We start from the raw sequence: 26,499 nt of genomic DNA, 5'->3' as shown, positions 1-26,499 counted from the left end.
ATTGAGCTCTACATTGGAGACATTGCTATTTTTGTTCTTTTTACTTCTTTGGGCAAAACCCACATACAGCACCATGTAGTTGGTGAGGGCACCATGCAGTTGGCGAGGTGAGGCCAATGTTTTCTGCTGCTGCCATCGTGAAGCAAATGATGGAAGGCTGTTTGTTAGTTCCCGAAGTGAGATCACCGGTTATCCAGAAATTTGACATTTCAGTGAAGTTGCCCTTTAAATGCTATCTTAGTTATATGTGGGCCCTCCTCACCAATTGGCCTGTAGAGGTTCCATTAAAGCGCTCGTCACATTTACGGTGGCTCAGTAATGATAGCTTTGTGGCAGAGGTGTGAAGGAGGTACTCCTGGTGCGTAGCAATCTCCAGTTTGCCTGCAGACGAGTCTACTCGACATATCTTTTTTTTTTTTGGGGGGGGGGGGGGGGGGCGGCGGCATGTCTCGCAACATGACACGTCGTGTTTTGTACCCTGCGGCGCTGCTGAGGAGGGAGTTATGCTGGGTGCTGGAATACGGATTTGTTTCCTCGTGTGGCTTGTGCATTTTGCAGTGGAAGACACTTCAGTGTGACAATGGTAGTCAGCCGTTATATTCAAGCATGCCTGCTGCTGAGCATTTCTGTCAATTGTTCTTTTGTGCCAGAGCTGCCTCGTCTTGTGAGGGCCCTGGAGCAGCCGGTTGTAGCAGCAGCAGCCCCAGTGCACCAGGGAGGCGGCGTAACAGAACTGGTATGTTAGATTTGAATAAGTTTGGATGTCTTATGTTTTTTAAAGGCTTCTGAATAAACGCCTTTTGATAACTCGTGTATTTAAGTGTAACAGAATGTGAATGGGTGCAGCCAGCAAAGGCAGCAGAAGTTGAAAGCTTTGGAATATACTGAGTAAAAATTCTGCAATGACTGGTGTACACCCGTCTTCGATTTGAAGGTGAACGCCAGATTGTCCATCGCTCCACACTATCAGTGCCATGACGTGGTGGCTTGTGCATACATCACATGACTTGCTGAGGTTAAACGCTTCGGTCAAATGCTGTGTTCTCAGTTCAGCTGTTACTCTGTGCAGGATGGGGTAAGAGTCTTTCAGTCGTAATCAGAGGGGGGCTGGGGGGGGGGCACCCTGTGACTCGATAAACTTCCTTCAAATGTGATAGGATTTCTTACGGCTCTTCCAAACTCCAAGCACGTAGCCAGGGCTGTGGCCTGAAGGGTCCGGACCTTTTCTTACCCCTTTTCCCATCTATGGTGTTTTGTCATATGTGACCCCAGCCCCCACCCACAACAAAAAGCTGGCTACGGGCCTGCTCATTCCTGGAAACTTGAAGCGGCATTTGTCTTGAAACGCTCTAAATTCTCCCTTCATCTGAACAAATATTTATTGTTTTTATCACTGAATCGCAGCTCATTTCACATTATTTATTGGTGTTATTAGCAGTCGTTCATGAATGACGAAAGCATATCACAGTCACTGATAAACTATGCTGAGCAGCGTTGGCACTATTTCATGTGCGAGATTCAATGCATTTTCCATCAGTGACATGGGCACTGTGCCCACAAAAAGCGATGCCAAAATCGAAACTCAGTTTCACGCTTTCTGTAGGGGGTGGCAGTAGAGCAGAGAACAGTGTTCAATACAAGCCGTCTCGTCATGACGCTGATAGTACGGAGCGGTAGATGGTCTCGCATTCACTTTCATATCGATGAGTGGTGAACATCTTGGCCATTGATTTTAATGTTTCAATCTCTGAAACAGTATGTTCAGCAGCTGAACACTTCATTCTTGTAATGACCTATTCCTAATCTTCCATGTTCTATTACAGCACTGTTACCATAATAATTTAAGCACAGTTTAATCTTTCTGTGATTTGTGGTGCTAAAAACATGGATAGGATTTCAAGAACAACAATTTTGTTGAGAAATATAAGACAAATAGAAAAAGTACAGATGATTATATGCCTCGTTTTTCTTTATTCCCAGCACAAGTTTGGAGACATACTCGTGCCGCAAGCAAAACTAGAACTTCTACGTGGGAAGCCTGCTTCACTTTACACACAAGAGCTAGCTGTACTGGTTTTTGGTAAGGAGACCCTTGAGGACTGTTGCCTGACGGGATCTACCAGCAAGAGACCCTTGCCGACAGCTGCAGTGAATGACATCGTCGGTCAGTAAAGTTGAGAAACATAGCTTCTAGTATCCAGAGAACATGAGGATATCTGAAGAACTTGTTTGTTCCTAGTGTAACCTGAGTTTTGAAAGTCTGTCTTCATGTGAAAACAATCAATGGAATTGATGTTCATATTACACGGCACAACCTTGTTGATACATTATCGGTTGATATGTACAGTAAAACCTTGTTATAACGAAGTTGAAAGAGCGGCCGTAATTATTTTGTTATAACCATTAGTTTGTTATAGCCAATGTCCATTTCTTCCCGCTATTAGCAAGCAAGGGGGATTACAATTCCTTTGTTATATCCATTAGTTTGTTATATCCCATTTTGTTATAACGGGGTTTTACTGTATTTTTAGCTGTTACATTCACAAATGCCAGTCCTGTTTAGCTCCCATATAGATATGTGTATTAATTTCCCATTTGTTGTGTCTGATTTCCTGGTTGTTACGTTCAAAAGCTACCGACACCGCACTTTTGGGTCGCACGCAGCAGATATCAACATTATGCTGCCAACATACACCTCTTCTAAAGTAGCCAATCAAAAATTGAACCGAAATTCAAATCCATCACTAAGTCTGTTTAGGATTGCTCAACTGTGATATGTGCACTGATGCTCAAAATGGGCGACTGCATGCAGGCAGAATAAAGCAGCTACTAGTGGAATAGAGTGAGGTGGCAACACTAGTACTCACCTTGGGGGAGTGGTGAAAGAAGTGGTTTGGAGTCCGTCAGTGCCAGTGTCGAAAACGACAATGTATACAAAAGAGCAAATTCTACAAAGAACACAGCATGCAGATCAATATTTACATTTATACACAAGAACAAAAAGGGTATTCACTGGACGCCATATTTGAGGTAGCTGCTCACAGCGCATGCCCGGGAAGAGTTTCCCGTCAGCTCTCGCGAAACCACAAGAGAAGAGGGGAAGAAAAAATTCTCTTATCGCCAGGACTCTTCTTTGTAGGTCCCAGGCTTACCCTGAGAACATTCTGGAACAGTGACACAAGGATGTGTAAAATAGAAGTTTCCTTGAAATATATCATCAGAGCCGCTTTAAGAATGTTCTTTCTTTTCAGTTCACGTCATGGGCAAGTTCGAGGGGGAAAACGTCATCACTGTGCGGTCCTTCCTGCGGCGCAAGTGCAATAACGCAGCTTTGCACAAGAGACGAAGCCCTGCGGAGTGAAGCTTTTTTTTTTTTTTCTTATTGAAATGGTAGACTTTTAACGCTACTACTGCTGAAATTGCCAGTTATAGTCAGATACAACTTAAAAAGGGCAGGGCGAGGGAAATGAAGACTGGTGACGAGGAAGCCGATTGAAGGTAAGGAGGGGAGGTTTCCCTTTCCCTTCTTCAGCGTCCAGCCTGTTTCCTCCTTACCAGGCTTCGTTTCCCCCGCCCTGGTCATCAGTTGTATCTGACTATACTGCGAAAATTTGCATTGAACCTTACCAAAACAGGTACAGCTGCAACGGAAAAAGAGTAGCACAAGTGACCGACGACCGGAATGACAAAATCGCGACACGCAGCGCTGATGTTCCTGAGCGTGCCGATACCGAGAGTGACAGTCACGTTCCATGTCTCAACGCGGGGGTGACTGGTAGAAAGCAGCCCATTCTAAAGCCTGCATCTTAACAGCTATCTTATCCCTCAAATTTCTGCCGACCACCCCTGCATTGAAACATGCAACCTGACTGGCACTCTTGCTATCGGTGCGCTCGGGTGCAATAGCACCGTGTGTCGCGATTTTGCCACTCCGGTCGTCGGTCACATGTGCGACTCTTTTTCCGTTGCAGTTGTACATCATGTAACTTCACAAAACCAAACAAAAAAAACAACTGTTCCGCTCGCCACAAAATACTTTTTTTTTTCTGTTGTATGAAGGCGATAGTTCCACAAGTACAAAGTGAGCAAAGCTTTTTATTTCAAGAAACTGTTTTTAGCCAAACGACACTGAAAGGTTTTTACTTAAATTTTCAGTGTCGTTTGGTCTTTTAAAGGACTTTTTATGGAAGAAATGAAAGTACTGGCATTCCAGTTTTTTTTTCTTACCTGTTTTAGGTGGCACAGTTAAGAAGTGCAAAGTAAAGACAATCTTTTTTTTCCTTAACTGTTTTAAGTGGCACAGTTAAGAAGTGCAGAGTAAAGACAAGGTTTTTTTTCCCTTTTACCTTTTGTTTTAGGTGGTGCAGATAAAAAGTGCAGGGTAAAGACAAGCTTTTTTTTGTCCTTTTCTTACCTGTTTTAGGTGGCACAGTTAAGAAGTGCAGAGTAAAGACAAGCTTTTTTTTTCTTAACTGTTTTAAGTGGCACAGTTAAAAAGTGCAGAGTAAAGACGAGCTTTTTTCCCCTTTTCTTACCTGTTGTTTTAGGTGGCGCAGATAAAAAGTGCAGGGTAAAGACAACCTTTTTTTTTTGTTTTTTAACGAAAGACGACTACAAAGTTTTCAGTGTTACACCATGCCACTTCAAATAACAAAAGCTGATGTTGACAGTTTTTCTTTCGGCAGCTTTTTGTTGTGAAATCGCACTGAAGAGTATTTTTTGTATAAAAAAAAATAGAGGCCTTTTCTGTTACTACTGCACAAGCTGGCAGTGAACTTTTTTGTGATCTTTTTTTTCCCAGAAAATGTAGATTTTTAACAGTAGGAGTAACCTGTTTGAGATGTATAAGACACAAGCAAGTGTAAATGTTTTTTAACACTGTATAGATACCCTAGGTTGAAGGCAACCTAAAAGAATGTTTCTATTTATGTATGCAAACTGATTTATCAATAAAGTTTGTCCGTTGTTAAATCTTTGGGTGCATTAATTCATACTTCTCTTCGCTATCATAGTGCAAATGGGCATTATGTTCCACCTTATGTTTCTGACAGTGCACATGGAAATGTACTGGTAAAGAAACTATATTAAATGGAATACTGAAATGTGAGCCTTCTGTAAAACGAATTGCCAGCATTGACATAAACCTCAATTCCCTGTGATGGAGACTAGGTTTGTGTCCACTGCGAGCAATTTCTTTTACATTCTCATTTCAGTCTACCACTTAATATTATTTCTTTGCCTTTACATTAAATTCTCGTTATCGGGTGCTTTAAGTGCCATTTTAGCAGAATAAGCTCACAAGCTTACAGATCACTGGAATTATGCTGGGAGCACACCCAAGGTATGCTAACTTTGTCTAGCAGTATGCGCGGAGTGTCCTGAAAACTACTCCGAAAAAGAGCTGCAAGCATACTAATTGTATGCTTTTATCATCGGCGAGTATACTCGAGATCGGCCAATTTAACACAAAATTATTACAGGGGTAGTATGCATAATAAGTACAGCAGAAGTATACTAGAATTGAGCTACTTTTCGCTAAGGGCGGTAGTGCAAAGATCATGATCAATTAATGTACTGGAGGTGCTAGGAATGCGAGTAGGATCAGTAATGAAGTTGCGTAAGGTGAAAGACTAAAAAGCAGCGTATAGCTATTATGCGCATCACTAGCCAGATCAATTTTAAAGTCCCCAACAACTACAATGCGAGCATTCTGCCCATTAGACAATGCCGTAAGTACTGCCTCGAGTTTTAGAAGAAAAGATTTTACTAACAAGCTTGGAGGTTGATACACTACACCGACTATTACGCCATAATCAAGCTTTATAAAAAGTGCTTCAATGACATCCTCACTAATAGTGGCAGGCGATAAAACCTGGAAAACACTATTTTCTTTTACAAAAAACTCGACGCCTGCACCTCTCGTATGCGCATCACGTGAAACACATGATAGATTGTAGCTATGCATAACAATGGTTTCATAGTTTTTTTATCCAAGTTTCACTTACTCTGATTACATCAAAACCAGGAACATGCTGGGAAACATGCCCAACTAAAGAGTTCAAGTTTTTTCGTAAACCGCGTACATTGCAATGAAAAATCGAAAGCTTATCTTCGTTATGTATCAGTTGTTCAACATGCCGAAAAGTGAAAGACTTGATAAACGTAGTAACTCAAGTTTTTGCGTCAGGTATTTGCGTCAGGTTCAAAACAGTTACACCACCCTGATCAAATCCCCCTCACAAGTGATCTGCGAGACAGGCGAGTTCTCGGTCTTCCGCATAAGGACCTTGCCCTGTGACACCCAAACATATTTCCAATTTTTCTCTCGCTTTGTCTGGCGAGCTTTGTTTAGTAATACATTGTTTTCGACACAAAGATGTTCATTTATATAAGGTGGATTATTAGCCTGAAATCCAAGGTGGGTGGTGTTTAACCTCGTCTTCTTAGCCGTTGATAGCAGCCTGTCACGCACCCCACGAGAGGCGAAGCTTACCACAACATTGGGTTTCTTTCTGTCCCTCAACTGTACCCGATGTAAATCGGTAGAATTTAGTGGTAATGAGCGTAGATGGAGCAGCGGGATATAGCGGCGCTTTGTAGTTTGAGAGCGCTGTACCTCACTGCAACTGCGAGTGACCAGGACATCGTACTTCGTATGCCGATTGTCCAGCTACTCCTTGAATTATTTGCTACGGTTCACACAAAGCACGGATGACCTATTGACTCGCGGCCGTTTGTCGACGCAACACAGTCAAACCCATTTAAATGCAATCGTGCGCATGGACCTTATTTTTTGTCGGCATCGTTTATTACCAATCGCGTTCCGAGCGGCACTATCGCATTGCGAAGAACAATGATCGTTGTGTTTTGCTCTTAGAAACCAAGTGAGACAACACAACGTGACAGGCTTAACGCGGACGCCAACAGCTTTACTAACAGAAGGCGTGACAAAAGTATGGTCCTGCTCACTGGGGCTCGACATGGAACCGGCGGCTTTGGGGTCGTGCAGAGGCGTTCACCGATGTCCTCATTCCCGCATATCTGAGCACAATACCTGAGCACACCACAAGCGCAGAAAAGTCTCGCATGATGAAAGGCTGGCCTTAGAAAAATATTATCCACTTTTTTACAAAATATCTATAGAAAATAGTTTTTAGAAGATATAGATATTCTAAAGATGTCTCTACTTTTCTATTCGCTGTATATAGCTTTTGGCAAGATTTCTTTTTGTAGAATTATAGTGTATGAAGATTGGATAGAAATTGTATAGAAATTGTATAAAGAAAGGTAGATTCTAATAGCGTTTTTATCCCCCTCTTTCTGAAGGCAACTAACTACCAGTAACCAGTTTTTGCGCCAAAAAAAAAAAAAAAGAAATCCTGAAAATTAATTTTAGGTTTGTCACAACACATCAATGGAGACGTGAGGTCGCCACTTGCCGCGTGCACATACCCATATGTCACTAATACACGCGCCTCACTCATAACACCATCTGCAATTATAAAACATTGCAAGAGTTTATAATTATTTGAGAGTCAAAAATAACAGCCAGTGCCATGAGGCTCCAACTGGGTATGATGTTGCTTCTCAGCACTGCGTCTTATTATTCCATTCTGTCTCACCGATGAAACTCCAATAAAAATATGGTGACAGACGTTCTATTGAGACTTGGCGACCAAAATTATATAGCATTTCTATCTGGTGTAGTCTGTGGGTTTCTCTACAGAAGTCCCTCTACTAATAATCGCCGCCCGATCGGTATGCGTTCCGCCCGTCGCCAGGGAGTGACATACAGCAACGAGAAGACAGCGAATGGGTTTACTGTACCTCTCGGTTGCCCGTCGTCGACAGCCGGTAGTCCGGGCCCGCCGACTCTTGTTGTCGCCCGTCGATCAGAGCTCACAGTCGGGGTCCGTGTCCAGGCCTGCGGATCGCCTTTCCCACGCCAGCGCTGCGTAGGCTGGCTGTCCCGGGCTATCAATGCCCGAGTCTCGCTGCGGAATCACCCCGGAATCGTCATAGCCCAGGTCATATGGCCCGGGCTTGCCGTTTCCACCGGTCTTGCTCCAGACCTCGCTGGTGGACCGCTGCAGGGTTCGATGGGCCAGGCCAGGCAGCCCCGGCTCCGTCGTTCTTGTCCAGCTTAGCTCCAGCCTCGCTCAGCACACACTGTCTTGCGCCAGCTCGTGTCTTCTCCGCCGGCCGCCTGTCACGTGCCTTCTGCCTCGTCTTTCACCCCCGGCTCCCACACTCTCCCCCCCTCAAGGCCCGGACTTCGGGGGACTTCATGGGCCTCAGGGAGCCGCTGGGCTTCATGGGCGGCCGCTGTTGCTGTTGCCGGAGTGGCCACGTTGCAGCGTACGAAAGCGGCGTAGGTGGTGGTGGCTAGCGAAGCCGGCAGACAATGCCGACCTGTCTGTCGCTCGCTGTCCCACTCACCGCGATGCAGCAGGGGGCTTGCTCTAAGCTGGTCCGGCCGACGCAGACGGGCTTGCCCCGTTCCGCTTAGAGGTCACAGCGGGCTTAGAACTGCCCGCCTGAACCGTTCGTCAGGCCGAACAACTGTCAGCCACCCTGAGCACTTGGGAAAACGAGTGGTCCCGTCTTCCCTCACGGTGGGCTTCCTGGGTTACGCCGTCTGTATACGGCCGTCTTTCCAAGAAGCTATTCTGCGCAGAACAAACTGTAAAAACAACACACAGCGAACAAATACTCTGCCGCAGATTGTGGCAGTGGCCATAGCCTCTACCGCCTTATAGCTTGCCGACGGGTTCATGTACCATGCGGCTAACTCAGCAAGTCTGCGTTCCAGAGCTCGCTCCTGGGTCGCCAAGAACAGGGTATTTCTTGTGTCCTATCGCAACCTCATGTTTTACGTCTTCCCCATCGCGACAACGGTAGTATCCTTTCAAGTCAGCGATGTGAACCGGGCAAGCCTCCTCGTTTGTATCTCGCCGAGTAAGCCTAAAAGTAAGACACGACGCTCGCGTCTTTTTACCTCGGCGCCCTTCTCACCTCGGAGCAAGCGATACGGCAAAACCACTAGCTGCGTTGCTCAAAGCGTGAGTTTCCTTCAGAACAGGTAATGATGGCGTAAACCTAGTCCATCTTTTGCGCAAGCGAAGGGATCCAAAGCCTGTGGCGGGATGACCAAATACCATACTCGCGTTCCGCAACGGCTACATATACGATGTGGTACTCGATGTAAGCGTCAGCGTCCATTCCGTCTACGTGCGCACGAGCTCTAGGGACTGCTCGGTCCTCGGAGGGGGCGGCAGCTCAGCGAGCAAGCCCGCTTTAACCGTTCATGGCTCAAGGCAAGCTGGACAACTACAAGCCATCTAAATGTCTACCGCCTCATCCCCGACCTGGTCGTGACGGGACATAACTTATTAAAAGTCTTGCTGTCACTGCCACGACCGGCCAGAGTGAAGCCGAAAAAGTATCCTATAAAACATTTCGTAGCTTTCTCGGAACGACCCCCTCAAGGGAGAGTCGTCCCTCTGCTTTTCGTCGGTTGGAGTGACGCGAAGTAACTAGCCGTCTTGGCCCAGCGCTTACAAATCATACTGCTCCTTAACTCGCCTGCCAGCGTTCCCGGTGTCAACTGCAATTTACGCCAGTTTATCCAACACCCGCTGACAATCTCGTCCGCCAGTGTTCCCGGTGCCGACTGCAATTCCCGCAATCTTTCCGACACCCACTGACAAAAACCCATCTGCACCCCGGGCCTCGACAAGCGCTTACTGGCTCACCACATCACTCCAAGCCTAAATCCTAAATATACAATAAGCCCTGGCTGTTTTTCCTCCTGCCAGTCGCTATCCTGCCTTCCAGCGAACCTGCCGTGCCTCTCCTCTGCCTCCGAAGACGACTTTCTTACATCTTAACAGCGCTCCTCGTGTTCCCCCCGGTTGCGTCACCTTCTGCCAACCACTATTCTGGGGTACCGGAGAAAGCACGTCCGCAACCTCGTCCTTCGAGACCTTTAAGCACTCGATTCGAGGAGACACCTGCTGAGCTCTGCTGTGAGACAAGTCACCAAAATTCCAACATGCTTTGTCTCAACTGGCATCGTTAGCGTTAGTGAACAACCCGCTTAACGAATCCATGGGACTGTCTGGGGACGACTAGAAGCAGAGGCATACCGAACGAGCCCCACGTTGGATGCGCCATTTGTGGTATTCTCGCTCACCGCTTGTCCGGAGGAAGGGGCCAAGTCATGATGGAGACATGTTTATTCTTCGAGCCCGGTGTTCGGTGGCTTGCGCCGCCATGGCTCAACTGTCCTGTCCCCCCGCCACGCGCCTCGCGCCCCGTGCTTTGGCCCCGCGCTCGTTTCTCCCGTGCCGTCCGCATCGTCACCGAAGTTCTCAGTGCCCAAAATCCCCACATCTTCCCCCCCTTCTGAATTGCTCATGCATCACAAAATCAGCAGCAGTTCATTACTTCAGACGTTTGCACCAACCCTACTTCGCGGGGCAGAACACCTCACAAATATGATTAACTTCATGTAGCCAATAACCGGGTCCACATCTTAAAATTAAGAAAAAGGGACAATAACAAAGTATCGGTCTGCTTTCCTGCCGGTCTCTCCCCAAACAAGCATCGTCAGTAGCGCCGCTTAACTTTAAAAAGTCTTCCAGCTCACACCCCGACTAGCTCGCATGAAGAGAAAGAACGTATGTCAAAGCAGTCACTTTCGCTTTCCGATAAACACTGATATAAAATTAAGGGAAAAAGAGAGAATAACAAATGGTTTGCCTGTTTTCTGACCAGTCTCCCTTCCCCCAACCGAGCATCATCACTAGCGCCGCTTAACTTAAAAAGTCTTCCAGCTTGCACTACGACTAGATCGGGGGAAAAGGGAGAACTTAAGCAAACGCCAGCACTGTCGCTTTAAAATAAATTAAAATCCAGCGATAAGCCCTGCATCCCATAGCCTTTCCAACCTCCTTGACTGATGTGCCAAAGGCAATACAGGAAGAGCAAAGCGGGAGAACCGGACAGTTTAATCTCAAAGCGGATAATTGACGCCTCCCGTGATCGTCTCAATGTCTTCCTACTGGTTCTTGCATCTCTCGAAGCCTCTCCTTGGCGTCTCTGATCTATTCAGTGTTGCTGTTAAGAGTGCTCCACCGAGATGGCGAAGCACAGCAGAAAGTGAACGTCCGCCGGGGCCATAATTTTGGAGATCGCGGCGCTCGCAGTCAGGGGTCCCTCGCGCAGCCGCCCGTGGACAGCTCGAAGATATTCGCTGCTCCTCTTGCGAAGTCTGGCAAGGCGTTCGACGGGCTGTACAACGGCTGCTGCTCGCAGCAGCCCGAGTACCTGGAGTAGGCCTTTCCAGTAGGGTCCCCCAGGACTTGCCTTGGCCTGGCAGCGGCATCCAAGCAGGCGTCCATCGCGGATGATGTTAATCTCGTCCATCGTGGCTTTGTTTTACCGGGCCCCAGACAAGCAGCGAGCCCCACGTTGCTGTTCTGCGTACCTAGAGAGCGGGCGTCCTGGGATTCCTTGGTTGCTCCGTAACTCGTTCTCCAGCGGAGACGGGATCTCTTTACCCAGGTTCAGAAACGCTGGCGTGAAACCAGTCGATCTGTTCACGGTATTCCGGATGGCAAAACCCATCTCAGCGATGTGCTCATCCCAGTCTCGGTGTTTCTCCGTTAGCGCGATCAGCATGATTTTGATATTCCGATTCACACGCTCAGTGATATTGGCTTGGGGATGGTACGGTGTTGTCCTCTTGTGCTTTATGTTCAGCGCCAAGCAGGAGTCCACGAACACTTTACTAGTAAAGTAACTAGCGTTATCACTAATGAGACACCTGGGTGTGCCGAAGCGTAGGAAAGTATCCAGTAACTTTTCCCAGATCCGCTCTGAAACCAGCTTCCTCAGTGGGTACAGCCAATACCACCTAGAAGGCAAGGCCTGCGCATGACGTTTCGTTAGTAGATCCCCGACCCGCCCCAAGCGGCAAACACGCCGAAGCTTGACGAGAGTAGGGACCGCGTCGCAACTACGTCGCATTCACTCGCGGCCGCAGCTGTGTGCGTGACTTCTGAGCGCGAGCTGATAGCGAGCTTCCAGTGCATTTGCGACGTGCACGCGAACGCTCCCTCGGCCAGGAGCGCGAGCTAGCACGCGCTCCTGGCTTTGAGACGCGCATTTCTAGCGCGTGCGCTCGTTCTGCGGTAGAACGCTTCGAAGCAGCTACCCGAGGTATAAACAGCGCCCTCGAAAATGGCGTCCAGTGTCAGCGTCCAGCGTCCAACGAAGGGCTTTTCAGCCCTTCGCGCAGCAGTAAGGCAATTTCGCTCATGCATTTGACGCTCCACGTGAACGTCTAACTTCATCGTATGCTATTTGCAAGAGACACTCGGCGTGAGCATCTGTTTCATTATCTGTTACACAAACCACTGAAGCAGGCGATGGAGCAGACGATGTAGCAGACGATGTTGCTCATCCGGGCTAGCTAGGGGGCGCTGAGGGGATCTACTAGTGATGACGTTTAGAGGAGGAAACGCGCAGGCCTTGTGTTCTAGGTGGTATTGGTACAGCTCTGCCCACTTTGAGAAATGATCGGTAATAACCAAGAGGTACTGGTTTCCCCGCGGACTTTTCGGCAGTGGGCCGATGATGTCGCAAGCGACGATCTCCCACGGGTAGTGACTCTCCACCGACTGCATCAAGCCCGGAGGCTTGTCCCCTCTGGGCTTCGCTTTCTGGCAGGCTGGACAGCTGCGGGGGTATCGGAGTGCGTCTTGCCTCATCCCCGGCCAGGTCGCGGCGCGGCATAACTTATGAAAAGCCTTGCTGCCACTGCCATGACCTGCCAGAGCCGAGTCGTGGAAGTACCCGATAAACCTCTTCCGTAGCTTCCTGGGAATCACCACCCTGAAGGGAGACTCATTACCCTCCCCTTCATCGATCGTTGAGATGTAGCGAAGCAATAAGCCGTCTTCGCCCAGCAGATACGAATCAAATTGATCATTAACTCGACCGCCAGCCTTCCCGGTGTCGACCGCAATTTCAGCCAGTTTACCCAACACCCGCTGGCAAAAACCATCTGCTTTATGGGCCTCGACAAGCTCTTCCTTGCTGGCCACTTCACCCCAAGCGACGATCCTTTGCTCCTTCGTGACGCGCGCTAAGGCTGCTACGAGTGCCGGTTGCTTCGCCTCCTCCCAACCGCCCGTGATGGACCTCACCCCTGCATCCGGAGACATTCTCCTGTTCTCCCCACGCTTCTCGTTACACTCTGGTTGCGTCACCTCCTCCCAACCACCATCCTGGGGCGCCCGAGAGAGCGCATCCGCGACCTTGTTGGTCGATCCCTTTCGGTACTCAACCGTGTACGAGTAGCGCTGCAAGGTTAGTACCCAGCGGGCCAGCCTTCCCGCGGGCTCTTTTAGCCTCTGAATCCAGGTAAGTGCTGCGTGATCAGTCTGAATAACGAAAGTCGTACCGTCTAAATAGAGGTCGAACTTCTTCAGAGCAAACATGACGGCCAACCCCTCCTTTTCCGTCACGCTGTAGTTGCGTTCCGACGGTGTGAGCGTTCGACTAGCGAATGCCACAGGGCGCAACTGTCCATCGTGCTCCTGTAGCAATACTGCTCCGAAACCGTAGTCGCTCGCATCTGTCTGCACAACAAAATGCCGATTAAGATCTGGTAACCGAAGGCTAGCGGTGCTTGCTATTGCCCTCGCGAGAGACGAGAAGGCAGCACCCTGCTCTGGACCCCAGACCCACCTCGAGCCTTTCCGGAGCAGCAGGTTCAATGGCCGCGCCAGCTCCGTGCACATCGGGAAGAACTGCCGGTGAAAGCCAACCATCCCCAGAAACCTTTGAAGGCTCTTTACATCGTGCGGTGGTGGATAATCGAGAATGGCCCTCAATTTCTCATCGTTCGGCTTTAAGGTACCATTGTCTACGACAAAGCCTAAAAGATTTACCTTTGAGGCGGCCAGTGTCACCTTTTTTGGATTAATTGTTAGACCGGCCTCACTCATTCGCCTTAAGACGATCTCGAGATGAGTTAGGTGCTCTTTGAACGACTTGGAGAATACCACAACGTCATCCATGTAGGCCATGGCGAAGTTAAATTTCGCATCGCCCAGCACGATGTCCATGAGCCGTTGGAAACTCGACGGCGAGTTGGACAACCCAAACGGAAGACGCGTAAACTCAAATAACCCCCTGTAACAGGTGAACGCCGTCTTTTGGACATCGTCTGGCGCCACCTGGATCTGGAGAAAGCCCCTGCTACAATCCAGCGTGGTGAAAACCCTCGCGCCTCCAAGCGAATACATTATAGACTCAATAGAAGGAAAAGTATACGCGTCCCTTCTAGTGACCTCATTAAGTCTTCGGTAATCAACGCAAAGGCGCGCGGTGCCGTCTTTCTTTGGCGCCAAAACTACTGGAAACGCCCAGCGACTCTGCGATGGCCGCACCGCCCCTGTGTCCAGCATCTTGTCGAGAGCCGCGTCTAGGAGGGCCCGTTTATGTACGCTTAGTGGTCTGGGATTACACCCCCACGGCCTGGCCTCTCCTGTATCTATCTTACGTTGTAAAACAGTCGTAAGCCCCGGTCTCTCGGTAAACATAGCTGCGTGTTGGGACAAGGCGTTCGCTAGCATCCGCCGTTGGTCGGCGGGCCCATCGAAAGACGCAATTATCATTTCGACGTTCCCGGGCACGACTCGCGCAGCTAATACCTGCTCCTGGTGTGACGCAGCGAGCGAACGTTCCATTCCCTGCACCAGAGATGATGGGGCAACAAAGGGAATAAGAGGAGAAAACGCACTATAACGATACCCGTTGTTCCTCAAGTCCAGGATTATGCCCTCACGACAGACGAAGTCCTGCCCCAAAATAACAGGAATCGACATACCGGGCAAGTAAACGAAACGTTGCCTCCTTCGTCTGCCGTCAAGGCCAAGGTGAAGGCGCATCGCCCTTTGCGTTTCGGCCAATCCTGTCGCTAAACGCAGCGGAGTTACAAGTTCCCGCGCGCAAAGGTTCCTGTTACGGCAGTCCTCGTACACATTATCGCCAATTAGAGAAAGGGTAGAACCGGTGTCAATTAGTGCCGAATATTCTCTACCACCGATCTCTACACGCACGTACGGGCCCTTCTCAGGTGTCGTGCTCTGAGCCCGACACGCCGACGGGACCATCGCCACGCGGTCGCCGGCCACAATTTCAGCCCTGTCGGCACACTGATACTGGGCCTCGGCAGCGGCCGGCAACCTCGACTCAGAGGACCTGATTAATGGCGCCGGCCTCTGGCGTTTCCCTGGGAACCCTGAGAACCAGACGCTACCCAGGTGGCTTTGTTTTGCCGGGCCCCAGACAAGCAGCGAGCCCCACGTTGGGCGCCATTTTCATGTGGGTTTCTCTACAGAAGTCTCTCTACTAATAATCGCCGCGCGATCGGTATGCGTTCCGCCCGTCACCCAGGGAGTGACATACAGCAACGAGAAGACAGCGAATGGGTTTACTGTACCTCTCGGTTGCCCGTCGTCGAGCGCCGGTAGTCCGGGCCCGCCGACTCTTGTTGTCGCCCGTCGATCAGAGCTCACAGCCGGGGTCCGTGTCCAGGCCTGCGAATCGCCTTTCCCACGCCAGCGCTGCGTAGGCTGGCTGTCCCGGGCTATCAATGCTCGAGTCTCGCTGCGGAACCACCCCGGAATCGTCATAGCCCAGGTCATATGGCCCGGGCTTGCCGTTTCCACCGGTCTTGCTCCAGACCTCGCTGGTGGACCGCTCCAGGGTTCGATGGGCCAGGCCAGGCAGCCCCGGCTCCGTCGTTCTTGTCCAGCTTAGCTCCAGCCTCGCTCAGCACACACTGTCTTGCCCTGTTGGAAAATTTCGACGATGGAAAGATGACGGAAAAGGCTCATACAAGCGTAACCGTAATATGGGACATCCTATACAAGCGAATCGGCGGATGCAGTATAGTGGATTAAGGCGGAACGATACAGGTAGGCGGAACCATACAAGCGTGTCGTATTATGGGACATCCTATACCAGCGTAGTGGAATATGGCGGAACCGTGTGGAACCATACATGCATAACGTAATATGGGACAACCTATACCAGCGAAAAGGCGATACCAGCACGGTGGAGCCATATGGCTCCAACATGCTGGTTTCGCCTTTTCACTGTTGTATAGGGCGATTTAGTTTTAAGCTTTACATATATGTTCAGAAAGGTCGTGAAAGCTAAATTAATGCGGTTTGTGCAGGCGAGTTATACGGCCAGGCGTACGTAGTACAGGGACCTAATCGTAACAATCAGTCAGATAATTAAATACAATTTGTTAATTAACTTTTTAATTAGTGAAAATGAAAATATGGTTTCAATTAGAAACTTGCTGAGTCATTGAAAACCACAAAATCAACTCTTTTTAGAGGGATATAATGCAGGGGTAGCCTTTTACGAGTTCTGTAAGAACGCTTTATTTGGACGAGTTTCTAGGTTTCAGTTTCTTATCAGGGCTCATCTCTGCGCCCAAGGTCCTGTTCCCCCTTAGACACGCAACGCACGTGCGCCTTGCTTCCCTCCATCCTACGAGGGAGGCGAGGGGGCGGCTTCGCACTGCGGCCACCGGGCAGCAGGACCACAGGTGCAAAGATGCGCTCTGGTAAGAAACCAAAGTGTGGAAACGCGTACAAATTGACCATTTTTTTAGAACGCCATAAAATGCTGCTCTTGTTTTATATCTTCACAAAGAAAGTTGATTTAGTGTGTTTTGATGATGCTTAGCAAGTTTCTAATTGGAACCATGGGTATATTTTCACTGATTAAAAATTTCAGGAACATACTATACTTAGAGAGAGGCTGAAGTGGTTTTGTATTTGAGAAAACACTTTTAAATCTTCATATGACCTCCAGAATCTCAAATATGCAAATTATTTGGTAATTTTATGAATCGAGGCTGCATAGAGTCATTTTTAAAGCGCTGTGAAAGCACTTCCCTGGAGAGCGACGTCACAAAAGTGGCTTTCGAAATCTTTGCTCATGCATCTTCAGCACCTATCAAAGCTATGCACGCACGTGCTATTTTTTAAAAGGGCAGAAAAATGTGTCACGACTGGTGCCAATGCGGGAGATTATACCTAGAAAACTTGAGATTGGACGCGCGGCCCTTAAGCGACACGCTTGGCGGCCGAAAGGTCTTCTTACGATGTCACTATTGGTAGGATGTTTTTTTGTGTTTTCTCACGTTTAGTTATATCTTTGTGGAAAACGAATGGGATATTCAGATTCGCGGGATAAAACTATGCTAGGATGAACCTCCAATCTAGTTTTCTGAAAGAAGACTGGCACATCTCTGTAATAAGCTGACTGATCATTACAAATTAGCCTTTTATACTATGCCGCCCTGGCCTTATAACTCACGTGCACAGACCGCGTAAATGTAGCTTTTACGGCTTTTTTAAAAAGAAATCTGTAAAACATACAAAAAAACACTCTCTAGAATGTCCCCCAATACGATACGATTGAATGGTTCCTTTCCCGCTTGCATTGTTCAAGAAAGACCTGTGGACATCCAGCGTTTCATTGGAATGCTGGATGTCAGCGAGTCTACATTAGTGAGTGGTTTCAAACAAGCATGATGTTTGCACACTAGTAAGCTCTTATCCGAGGCTCACCAGGAGCACTAAGAGCAGAGGCAAAATGTCGTGACGTGGTAAATTTGGTTGCAGGTATTTATTTTTAGAAGAATTGCAAGCAGCAAAGCTTAACTTTGCTCAAAAGAAGATAATTAAAAATTCAATACTGAACAATGGTGTCCCTTGAGCTGTCAGACCAAACTCCCACTCTTGCCACTCAGGAGTTCCTAACTTGTGCGTAGAGGATCAGCACAACCCAGATTTGTGCTGCAAGCGCACCTGCAATATAAAATTTGAATAAACATGAGATGAAATATGGGACGTTTACAATTCTCTGTAATGTGAAATTAGAGCACAGATCTTGAAGAGGAGGATGGGAGGGTATGACCCCCCACCCCCTAACCCTCCTACTCTTCTGCTCCCTCCCATTTAGCGAAAAATTTCCCTGAATTTAGCGGGAAAATTTGCCCACTAAATTTAGCGGGTTAAGTTTTCCACAAAATTTAGCGCGGAAATTGATGTCACATGACCTCAACACAAATGCAGTTTTCCCACTAAAAGTAGCGGAGAAAATGACGTTGCATGACCGTGTCATGTCATCCATAAAAAATTCAGTTTCTCAGCTAGACTTAGCGGAAATATTAACGTCACATGACCGCAACATTAATTCAATTTCCTGCCAAGTTTAGTTGGGCGGTTACGCCGAGGGCGACGCCGCGAAACGCGGAAACGGGTGCTAAGAGCTGCGCTAAAAAAACTAAATGCAACAGGTGAAATAAGATGAAAGTTAGAGATAAGAAAAAGAGAAGAGAATCTAAGATACCGTTCTCAGATCCTTCCTTTTGTCCGTTCTCAAATGTTTTGATTTCAAGAAATGTTTATATCTTTATTCATACCCAGAGAACCCCTCCCAGTTTCAGCATGAATGCAATAAATCAATGCAGACTAGACCTTGTAAACTATAATCCACATGAAAATGAATGTTTGCCACATAGTCATGTACAGTCGAATCTCGTTAATTCAAACTCGAGGGGGACTGAAAATTAGTTTGAATAAAGCAAAGTTTGAATTACCAGGAGTTTCCTCCCATACAGACGCATAGGATGGGACGTGCATGTTAGTTTGAATTATCCGCAAGTTTGAATTAAGAGAGTTTGAATTAATGAGAGTCGACTGTATGAGTCAGTGGCTCAGATCTCTAAATACATTTGTATTGAGGAACATTCTTGAATAAAACTTCTGGGCTTTGAATTCGACAGTTTGTACTTCCATAAGGAACACTGTATGGCACTGATTTTTTTTGTGACACATCAGAAACAGCAGTGTCATCCTTGCATACCTAACAAGAATTTGTTTTTTTTTTTGTTTTAGCATGGCATGTGCTATTTTAATGCTTATACAGCCTCCTTTAACAAAATTTCCTTTGTAGAGCTTTTTATTGGTTCTTATTTAACTCGCACGACAGATTCGGGACCTTGAATTCTCACTCGGCATCAACAGTTTTATATATTAATGTAATAGTGAAAGACAAGATTAATGGTCTTGAGTACGGCTCAACAAGCACAGATGTTGAGAAAAGTACTGAAGAAAACTCAAATGTCAAAATAAAAATAAGCTGGAATGTGGATACAATTAAGGACATGGTCATGAATACAGTAGCAGATTCAATATGAAGAATACGTGTTAGACGCACACTCAAAGAAACCTGTTGCATCTATATTCATGCAAATTACTTCGCAGAACCCAGCGCTGCAGTCTCGGGTGCGAGTTCGCTGAATGAGTCCACTGAAAATGAGTGCAGACGGAAAAAGCAGTTTGATCTGTGACAATGAGCATTACATAGGCAAGTGACATGTCACTGTTACTGTTACAGTGCCGAATGTTTCAAACTGCCAGTCGTATCATTCTGCGAGTTCCATCCGTATATTACAGGGTTTGGCTCTCTTGAATTCTTTGCGAGAAAAATAATGAACTGGAAATGTCTAGCGTAGTTCTAAAAAAACTACTTCCAGAATCCTAACTCAGCATCGTAAAGAATATAAAAAGTTTCTAGAGATAAGGTTAGTGCAGGAGTTGAATAAACTAAACACTTAGTTTTGTGAAACCATCTTGCCGCAGTAAACGTATAAAGTTCCCCTAGGTAGGGCTAGTCATTACGGATGGTTGTGCCCATTGCATACCATAAAAATTTAATTTGCGACCTACACTATTTACAGACTCAACCAACTCTGAGTAAGTGGAACACTTGGCACTAAAGATTGGTCTCACCATGACTGTCTGCAAACATCCACATAATAATTTCCATAAACCTATGCATTTCAAGAAAATATTTGGAGCGAGCTGTTTAAACTGCCATAACACTTTTTAACACTAATGGAAAGCCTGTAGTGGGCCACAACTTAAGCAGTTTTTACTTCATTATGAAGGGCAATAACAAATATGTCAAGCTTAAAACTAGGCCTGCACTGAATTGCTTTCTTAAGTTGAACGTGCTATGCTCGGTTCAATATATTATCTTTGCAAAGCTGACAATGTGCAAGTTCCCATTTTTTTATATTTCACATCTCCCGACTGCTGGGTGGGGTAGGTACATAAGATTAATGACACCAACGTAACACATTGATTATTTTAAGAATTTGTTTGGGTATGGCACTAGCGAAGCCATCTGCGGGAAGTTATTTCTGTGACTCCGTCGAACCTACATCCGTGGGCTTTAAGTTCACATGTGAATCATGTCTGGAGACGCCTTTTTGTAATTGGAACTCCATCCAAGCCGAGATTTCAATATTTTTTGCATTTTAGGCTTAGTAGTGCTTTTGCTGTTTCACTTCAAGAATAGGTAAGAATGCTTATTTCGAGTAGCATACCTAACACTTGGTGGCATGAGGACTCCCTTGTCGTGATGCTAATCGAAAGCCACAGGCAGGGAGATACTGTGATGCTCTTGTTGCTGGGATTACCTCCCCCATGGTCCTGGCCGGACCACAGAAGAAGATTGTGTCCAAGCTTGTGGCCACTAGGATCTCCAGATCTTGAGGCAACCAAGTAGCTGGAAATAAAAACAAATCACAATCAAGTACTTGGCAGAGCTACATTAGAATGGCTAGCATATTCTTTCATGATCAGTACATAGATCCTTTTGTTTTTATACTTTGTACTTGTACCTATTAAAGAACTGCTCCTTCACAGCCACAGTCATAAATACACCACAGGACAAGGCCACACAGGCCTTGAAATGATGGGTACCGAATTGAGGCGAATGATCAAATACATTCATTTAACCCTCTTTCACCCCAACCTGGGAGATTTCTGTCAAATATTCACATTTAACTCTAAAGACTATAAAAAAAACCTACTACTGCAATGCAGAGCCGTATAGTGGGAGAGTTTAGCCAGTGGGTGTGGTGACAAAGGTGCCGGAGAGGAGGAAAGGGAGGAGAGCGCCGAAGGAAAGAGAGAGAAGGCAGCAAAAAGGAGACGACCGCTATTTTGACGCAACGCTGTTGGCGCGGAGCACTGCTGAGGCTATGTGTCGTCTGCTACTGGCTTAATTCATTTTTGCCTTTATAAAAGTTTGCGTTTAAACATGGAGAAACTTCTTTCTTTAGGTTTTTAAGCCACCGAGGAATAACACTATATTATTTTATTGCCAGAGCCTGCCAAATAAAAGCAAAGGGCAGGTATCTGGATAGAAAGAGTTTAGTTGACACAAAACTTGAAAGTATAAAAACAGAGAGGACGAGGACGGGAACAGGACATGAAAGATGTCCTGTTCCCGTCCTCGTCCTCTCTGTTTTTATACTTTCAAGTTTTGTGTCTATTAACCAACACGCTCGTTTTCAACTGTAACCGACAAAGTTTTTCGAGCCATGTTTCGTCCAAACCCCAACTGCGTGAAAGATGTCCTGTTCCCGTCCTCGTCCTCTCTGTTTTTATACTTTCAAGTTTTGTGTCTATTAACCAACACGCTCGTTTTCAAATGTAAGTTTAGTTGGCGCACCAAGAGGCTAACCAATAAAAATGGGTACCACTCTGCGCAAAATGCCTAAAAAGCGTGCATCTCTACTTGACACTAACAGCGGCACACACTATCTATTTTACTGACTAAAGGGTACTAGATCATTATTTTCAGCTAACTAGTCAAAATAGATATTCTCGCCAACTTGCTTTTTAGGAAAATTTTTAAATTTACAAGAACTATTAAGACAACGGCTAAAAAAAAAGCAATGGCAATACCAACAATCGAATTCGCCTGCTCTCCAGTAGCACGACATCTATAGAAGGCAGACCTGCAGAATGAACAAGCAGTCTAAAGAAGAGTATGTCCCATGTATAATTTGTTTCCATGCTGCAAAGCAAGTGCTGGAAAGAGGTATCACGACATTAACAAAATTTCTTGCAATCAGTTGAGAACAAGTTAGAGCAGTGAACTTGTCCTTGCCCTTGGCATAATGTTTTAGTGTTGCCCATGGAAACTCAAATAAATTTGTGAATAAAAACAAAAAAAGACTAACCTTCATTAAAAAAATCTAACTTTCGCAAAGAAAAGTTATCTTGAACAAAATATGCGGGATACAGTTGTACAGCATCCATTTTTGTGCTGAACCAATTTTGAGGCAAATCAGCGACAATGAAAAGAAAACGCCTGAGTACATTAGGGAAAGACAGAAAGAATGCATACCTACAACAAAAAAATTTAGAACGACCACGGGCAGGAACCTCTGATGAGGCTCTCGGAGTGACTCCCTGCAATGGGCCTGCGCAGACCAGAGAACAAGATCTGTCAGAGCTTGCAGCCATAAGGTGCTTCATACCATGAAGTTCCAGAAGTAGCTGCAATTGCAAGCAAAGTGCATTTCATTTCTCTGCAGAATGGAGAGTTTAATAGCTAGTATGCATTCATAAGGTGATACAGTCACGAATGCAGATTTTTCAATGCAGCACTATATCACCAAATTGTTAACCGTGCCGGGCAACACTAAAAACCGGGAGCATTATTCCAAAGTATCTCAGTTTAAAGTTAACCACGGCAGAAGCTGCAAGCCATGTGACCTTCTAGTTGGATGCCATGGTACGTCGAGCTTATAATCATGTCTCACACTGTTTTTGCTGCAATGGCTTGTAGTGTCAAAAGTGGTCCAGCTTAAAGAGATGCAAAGTATAGACGTTTGTGAGTGGGGCCCTGACCTAGTCTTGAGCTACATTGCGAGGAAGGACGTTTCAACCGGGATGTTTGCTGTCTGCATCCACACGACCAGCTTGTGCACAGCGATTGCTCGTGCCGAGTACATGTCCTCGACAGTGCCATTATTTGACAAGCAGTTTTATGAATGTTAAACATGACTGACTTGCAGAGAGACTGCATCTCAACGGCTAATGACTGGGATACCTAACTGAATACTGATATATTAACTGAATGCAAAACAAATTACCTAGCAGGCATTAAACTTATCAACAGGGTGGGTCGACTCCGCATTAAGTTGGAGTCGATGCGTCAGGCACGTAGCCAGGATTTTGTTTCAGGGGGGGCCCCCTCATAACAAAACGCTGTATGAGGGGGAGGGGGGAGAGGAGGACCCATGCAAAATGGAAGATATCGGGGGGGGGGGGAGAGGGGGGGGGCCGGGCCTCATAAGCCTCCCCCTGGCTACGTGCCTGTGATGCGTAATAGGACAATACAAACAAAGATATGCCTTACAATTCCTTTTGCACCCCCAAAATGATGTTTTTGAAGGTAAGATAAACAATGTTCTTGATTCAGAAAGTGCCTCAGCTGTACAAATGCATATGCAGTAAGGGCACTCGCCAAGCCTATTCTCCTCAGCTCTGTGCAGGTTAAGCTAAGTTAGAGTATAGAGGTACACGCTCACTGGCAGCATGAGAAAGGCAGGGAGAAGTCTCCGTTGTTCCACCACCAGCCCGTCTGCTACCTTCGATGACGTTTCAGCGCCTCGTGAGCCTGGAGCAAGCACATCTGTCCAAAGTGGGGTGAAAAGCACAAGCACGTGCTGGAGGACGCCCAGCCATTCTCTTTTTGTCATCGGCTATTCTACATATTTTAGTATGACATATTTTTAAGTGAGAAAAAGTATTGCAAATATGCAGTCCAACTTTGACCATAATACAGAAGTCTGATAAAGATAACAGTTGCCATTCACCATTTTCCAAATAAGTGCTCCCACCTATCGGAACATCTACACATGTGGTGCGTGAGTGGGTTCAGGACTGAGACGCTAGAAAATGAAGCGCTCACAAGGCTTGTCTGGCCCTTCCAACCATGCGGGTACATTCATCGCAAATCCCAGATTTTTAGACAAAATGATTTAGAATAAGCAAATCTTGTCTACGCCCGAGGTAGAACATTGAATTGTGATTCCCCCATATTGTGCCAACCATCCTTCAACCTGCGGTACCACCTGCAAATGAACTATGTTGTGCCGCGGCACGCGTCCATGCTGCCTGCTTGAGAAGAAAACCACTGCTCATGTTGAAGACGACATCTCACAATGTACAGGCAACAATGTTTAACGAACTAAAACAAAGTTGATATCATTCAATAGACACAGATAGGCTTACAAAATGTCGACACCATGATTGTTGTTGTTGGTTTTACTCCTGCATACAAACATAAGTGACTTCCTCTTTCCTCCGATGTACAGTAAAACCCCCTTATCTTCGTGGCCCCTATTTCTTCTCGAATCGGTCACAGAGGACATAATCGCAGCCACTGAATTCTTAAAATTAAAGGGCGCGAAAATTAAAGGTTCGCCAACATTAAAGAGTTTACTGTTCTTCCGTGTGTCACATGATGTTAACATTTCAAGGAGACTGAAGGCATTGGTTTAAGAAAAAATTGACCTATGAAAAAAAATGCCCTTCTCCAGGTTAGGCACGCGAGGTTCTTCTGCACTACCTATAAGGCGGCAAGTTTGTTTCGGCAGAGCTTTTGGTTAAACGAAGTCACAAAAGTAGCTATACTTGGAGTCAACTATTTTGTGCTGCATTATAAAGCTAGAGTAAATTCCACTGTGCTTCTGCACAGCACTGTTTGTTGCGAGAGCATATGTGGTTTAGTGTTGCATCCCATTTGCATGATCTAGAGAAACTAGCGCTGACAGGCTTGAAGCACTAAAAAAAAAACAAAAAAAAACAGCGGACTGTGGGAACATTGAGGTGCACACATGCGAACTGTGCATTTCTTAAAAGTGAATTCGAGCAAAGGTACAATATGTATACTTACGGCGCCGTAAGTATACAATATGTATACTTACGGCGGCCATACTTGCCTTTCCATAGCATGACCACTTTTCCCTCGGTAGCACCATCCAGTAAGCACCAGCAACACGCCCATAAGACGCCGCCGACTCATGGATTGAATGACGACCCGCCTGAGGTCTTGGAAGGAGATCCGGAACACTGCTTTAGGCCAGATGTTGTATCTGGAGGGGGCAGGGACTAAAAGTAAAAATTAACAAATTTCTCTGAAGCGCTACATTCCTATAGCATAAACTCTTGGATAGCAGTATTTTTTTTTTTGAGGTCAGTGATGCATTTTAATTAAGCACAAATGGTTGGTTTATATGATGAACCTGCAGCTCCCACTTTCCTTAAGTGTAACGGAGTGTCTAACGTTACGTCCGACGGAACCCGAAATAAAAATTAAAGTTACGCCCAACGTAACTGTCAAGCATTCGAGTTGCGTCCGACGTAACCCCCAAAAAAAAAATTAAAGTTACCGTATTTACTCGAAAATAGGTCGAACCCTATTTATTGGATCCACCAAGAACAAAAAAAAAAGAAAGAAAAATTCAAATATAGGTTGACCTTTTTTTATTTTTAAGAACTGGGGAAATTTTGGGCAAAAGAAAGAAAAAAACCTTTATTTACATCACTCTCAGCTAAATCACAGGGCGATGCCAAAAACTTCATCACCGTCAGAACTTCTGGACATGTTATCATCGTCCGAAGCTTCGTCAGCTGGGTAGACATCCTCGCAAATTCGCAGCAATACTTCACTGACATCGTTGTAAAATGACAAGAAACGAAAAAAGGTGCGAAGCGACGGAAGACAAACTACAAAGACGCAAGCAAAGCCGCCCTGTCGCCATGAGCAACACGCGAGCCGAGCCGCCTCAAGCAACTAACAAAAATAACATTTTTTTTTTTTTTGTGCGCGTTTGCGAGGATGGGGGGTAAAGTGCATGGCGCATCGCGTTGTTCTCCTTACCCGTTGCCCAGTAAGGGGAATGCTAGAGGCGCGATGTCGAAATCCGACGCGCACCGCGGGCGGCGAGCCATTTCGGCAACCAAAAGCTTTTTGAAACAAGAAGCGGCGCGGCTCTACGGCAACGCCGGCTCGGTGACTCGATAGCTTCATACCTCCGGTAGGGTCGCAAAATTTGGTCGCGAATGTAGGTGTCGAAATTCTTTAGTCACAATGGGCTTCTAGCTTGGGCTAGAAGCCCAAGAACCGAGCGGCGCAAGCAGCGAGAGTGAGAAATCTTCGGCGCTCGGCAGCGGCTCTCGTAGCTTCTCGCCGTCGCTCGTCTCGTTGATCGCTATATTGCTAACATGCCGGTCAGAAAGGCGCTCTAAGTGCTTACCATTGCATTGGGACCAGCCTCGCATCCAACCGTAACCAGTCTTGACTTTTTCTTTTTTTTTAGCCGCCCAGGTAGAAGTTAACACCGTACATACACCGTTTTCAAGCATGGCTCCTCGTTCATTGCTCGATTTACATTTTCAGCAAATGACCGCAATGAAGCACAATTATTCTAGTTCAAAATTGTCACGAACACTTGGCACGCATGCTTATACTGTAGCGCACCTAACGTAATTTAAAAGTAAGAACAAAACGTAATTGAGAAAC

General features: G+C 46.5%; 1 protein-coding gene and 1 pseudogene across 1 annotated transcript; one reads left to right on the top strand and one right to left on the bottom strand.

The window, feature by feature from the left end:
- Positions 1 to 580: 580 nt before the first annotated feature.
- Positions 581 to 3,361, top strand: LOC120846158. The gene is made up of 3 exons (XM_040217839.2): positions 581 to 736; positions 1,981 to 2,164; positions 3,252 to 3,361. The coding sequence occupies exons 1-3, from the start codon at positions 581 to 583 to the stop codon at positions 3,359 to 3,361; spliced, it is 450 nt and encodes a 149-aa protein (XP_040073773.2).
- A 2,164-nt stretch (positions 3,362 to 5,525) lies between these two features.
- LOC121837300 overlaps positions 5,526 to 26,499 on the bottom strand; it is a 105,855-nt pseudogene continuing 84,881 nt past the window's right edge.

Source organism: Ixodes scapularis, unplaced genomic scaffold, assembly GCF_016920785.2.
Source record: "Ixodes scapularis isolate PalLabHiFi unplaced genomic scaffold, ASM1692078v2 PGA_scaffold0__279_contigs__length_252992795, whole genome shotgun sequence".
Taxonomy (NCBI): domain Eukaryota; kingdom Metazoa; phylum Arthropoda; class Arachnida; order Ixodida; family Ixodidae; genus Ixodes; species Ixodes scapularis.
This window is presented reverse-complemented; position numbering and strand designations above follow the sequence as displayed.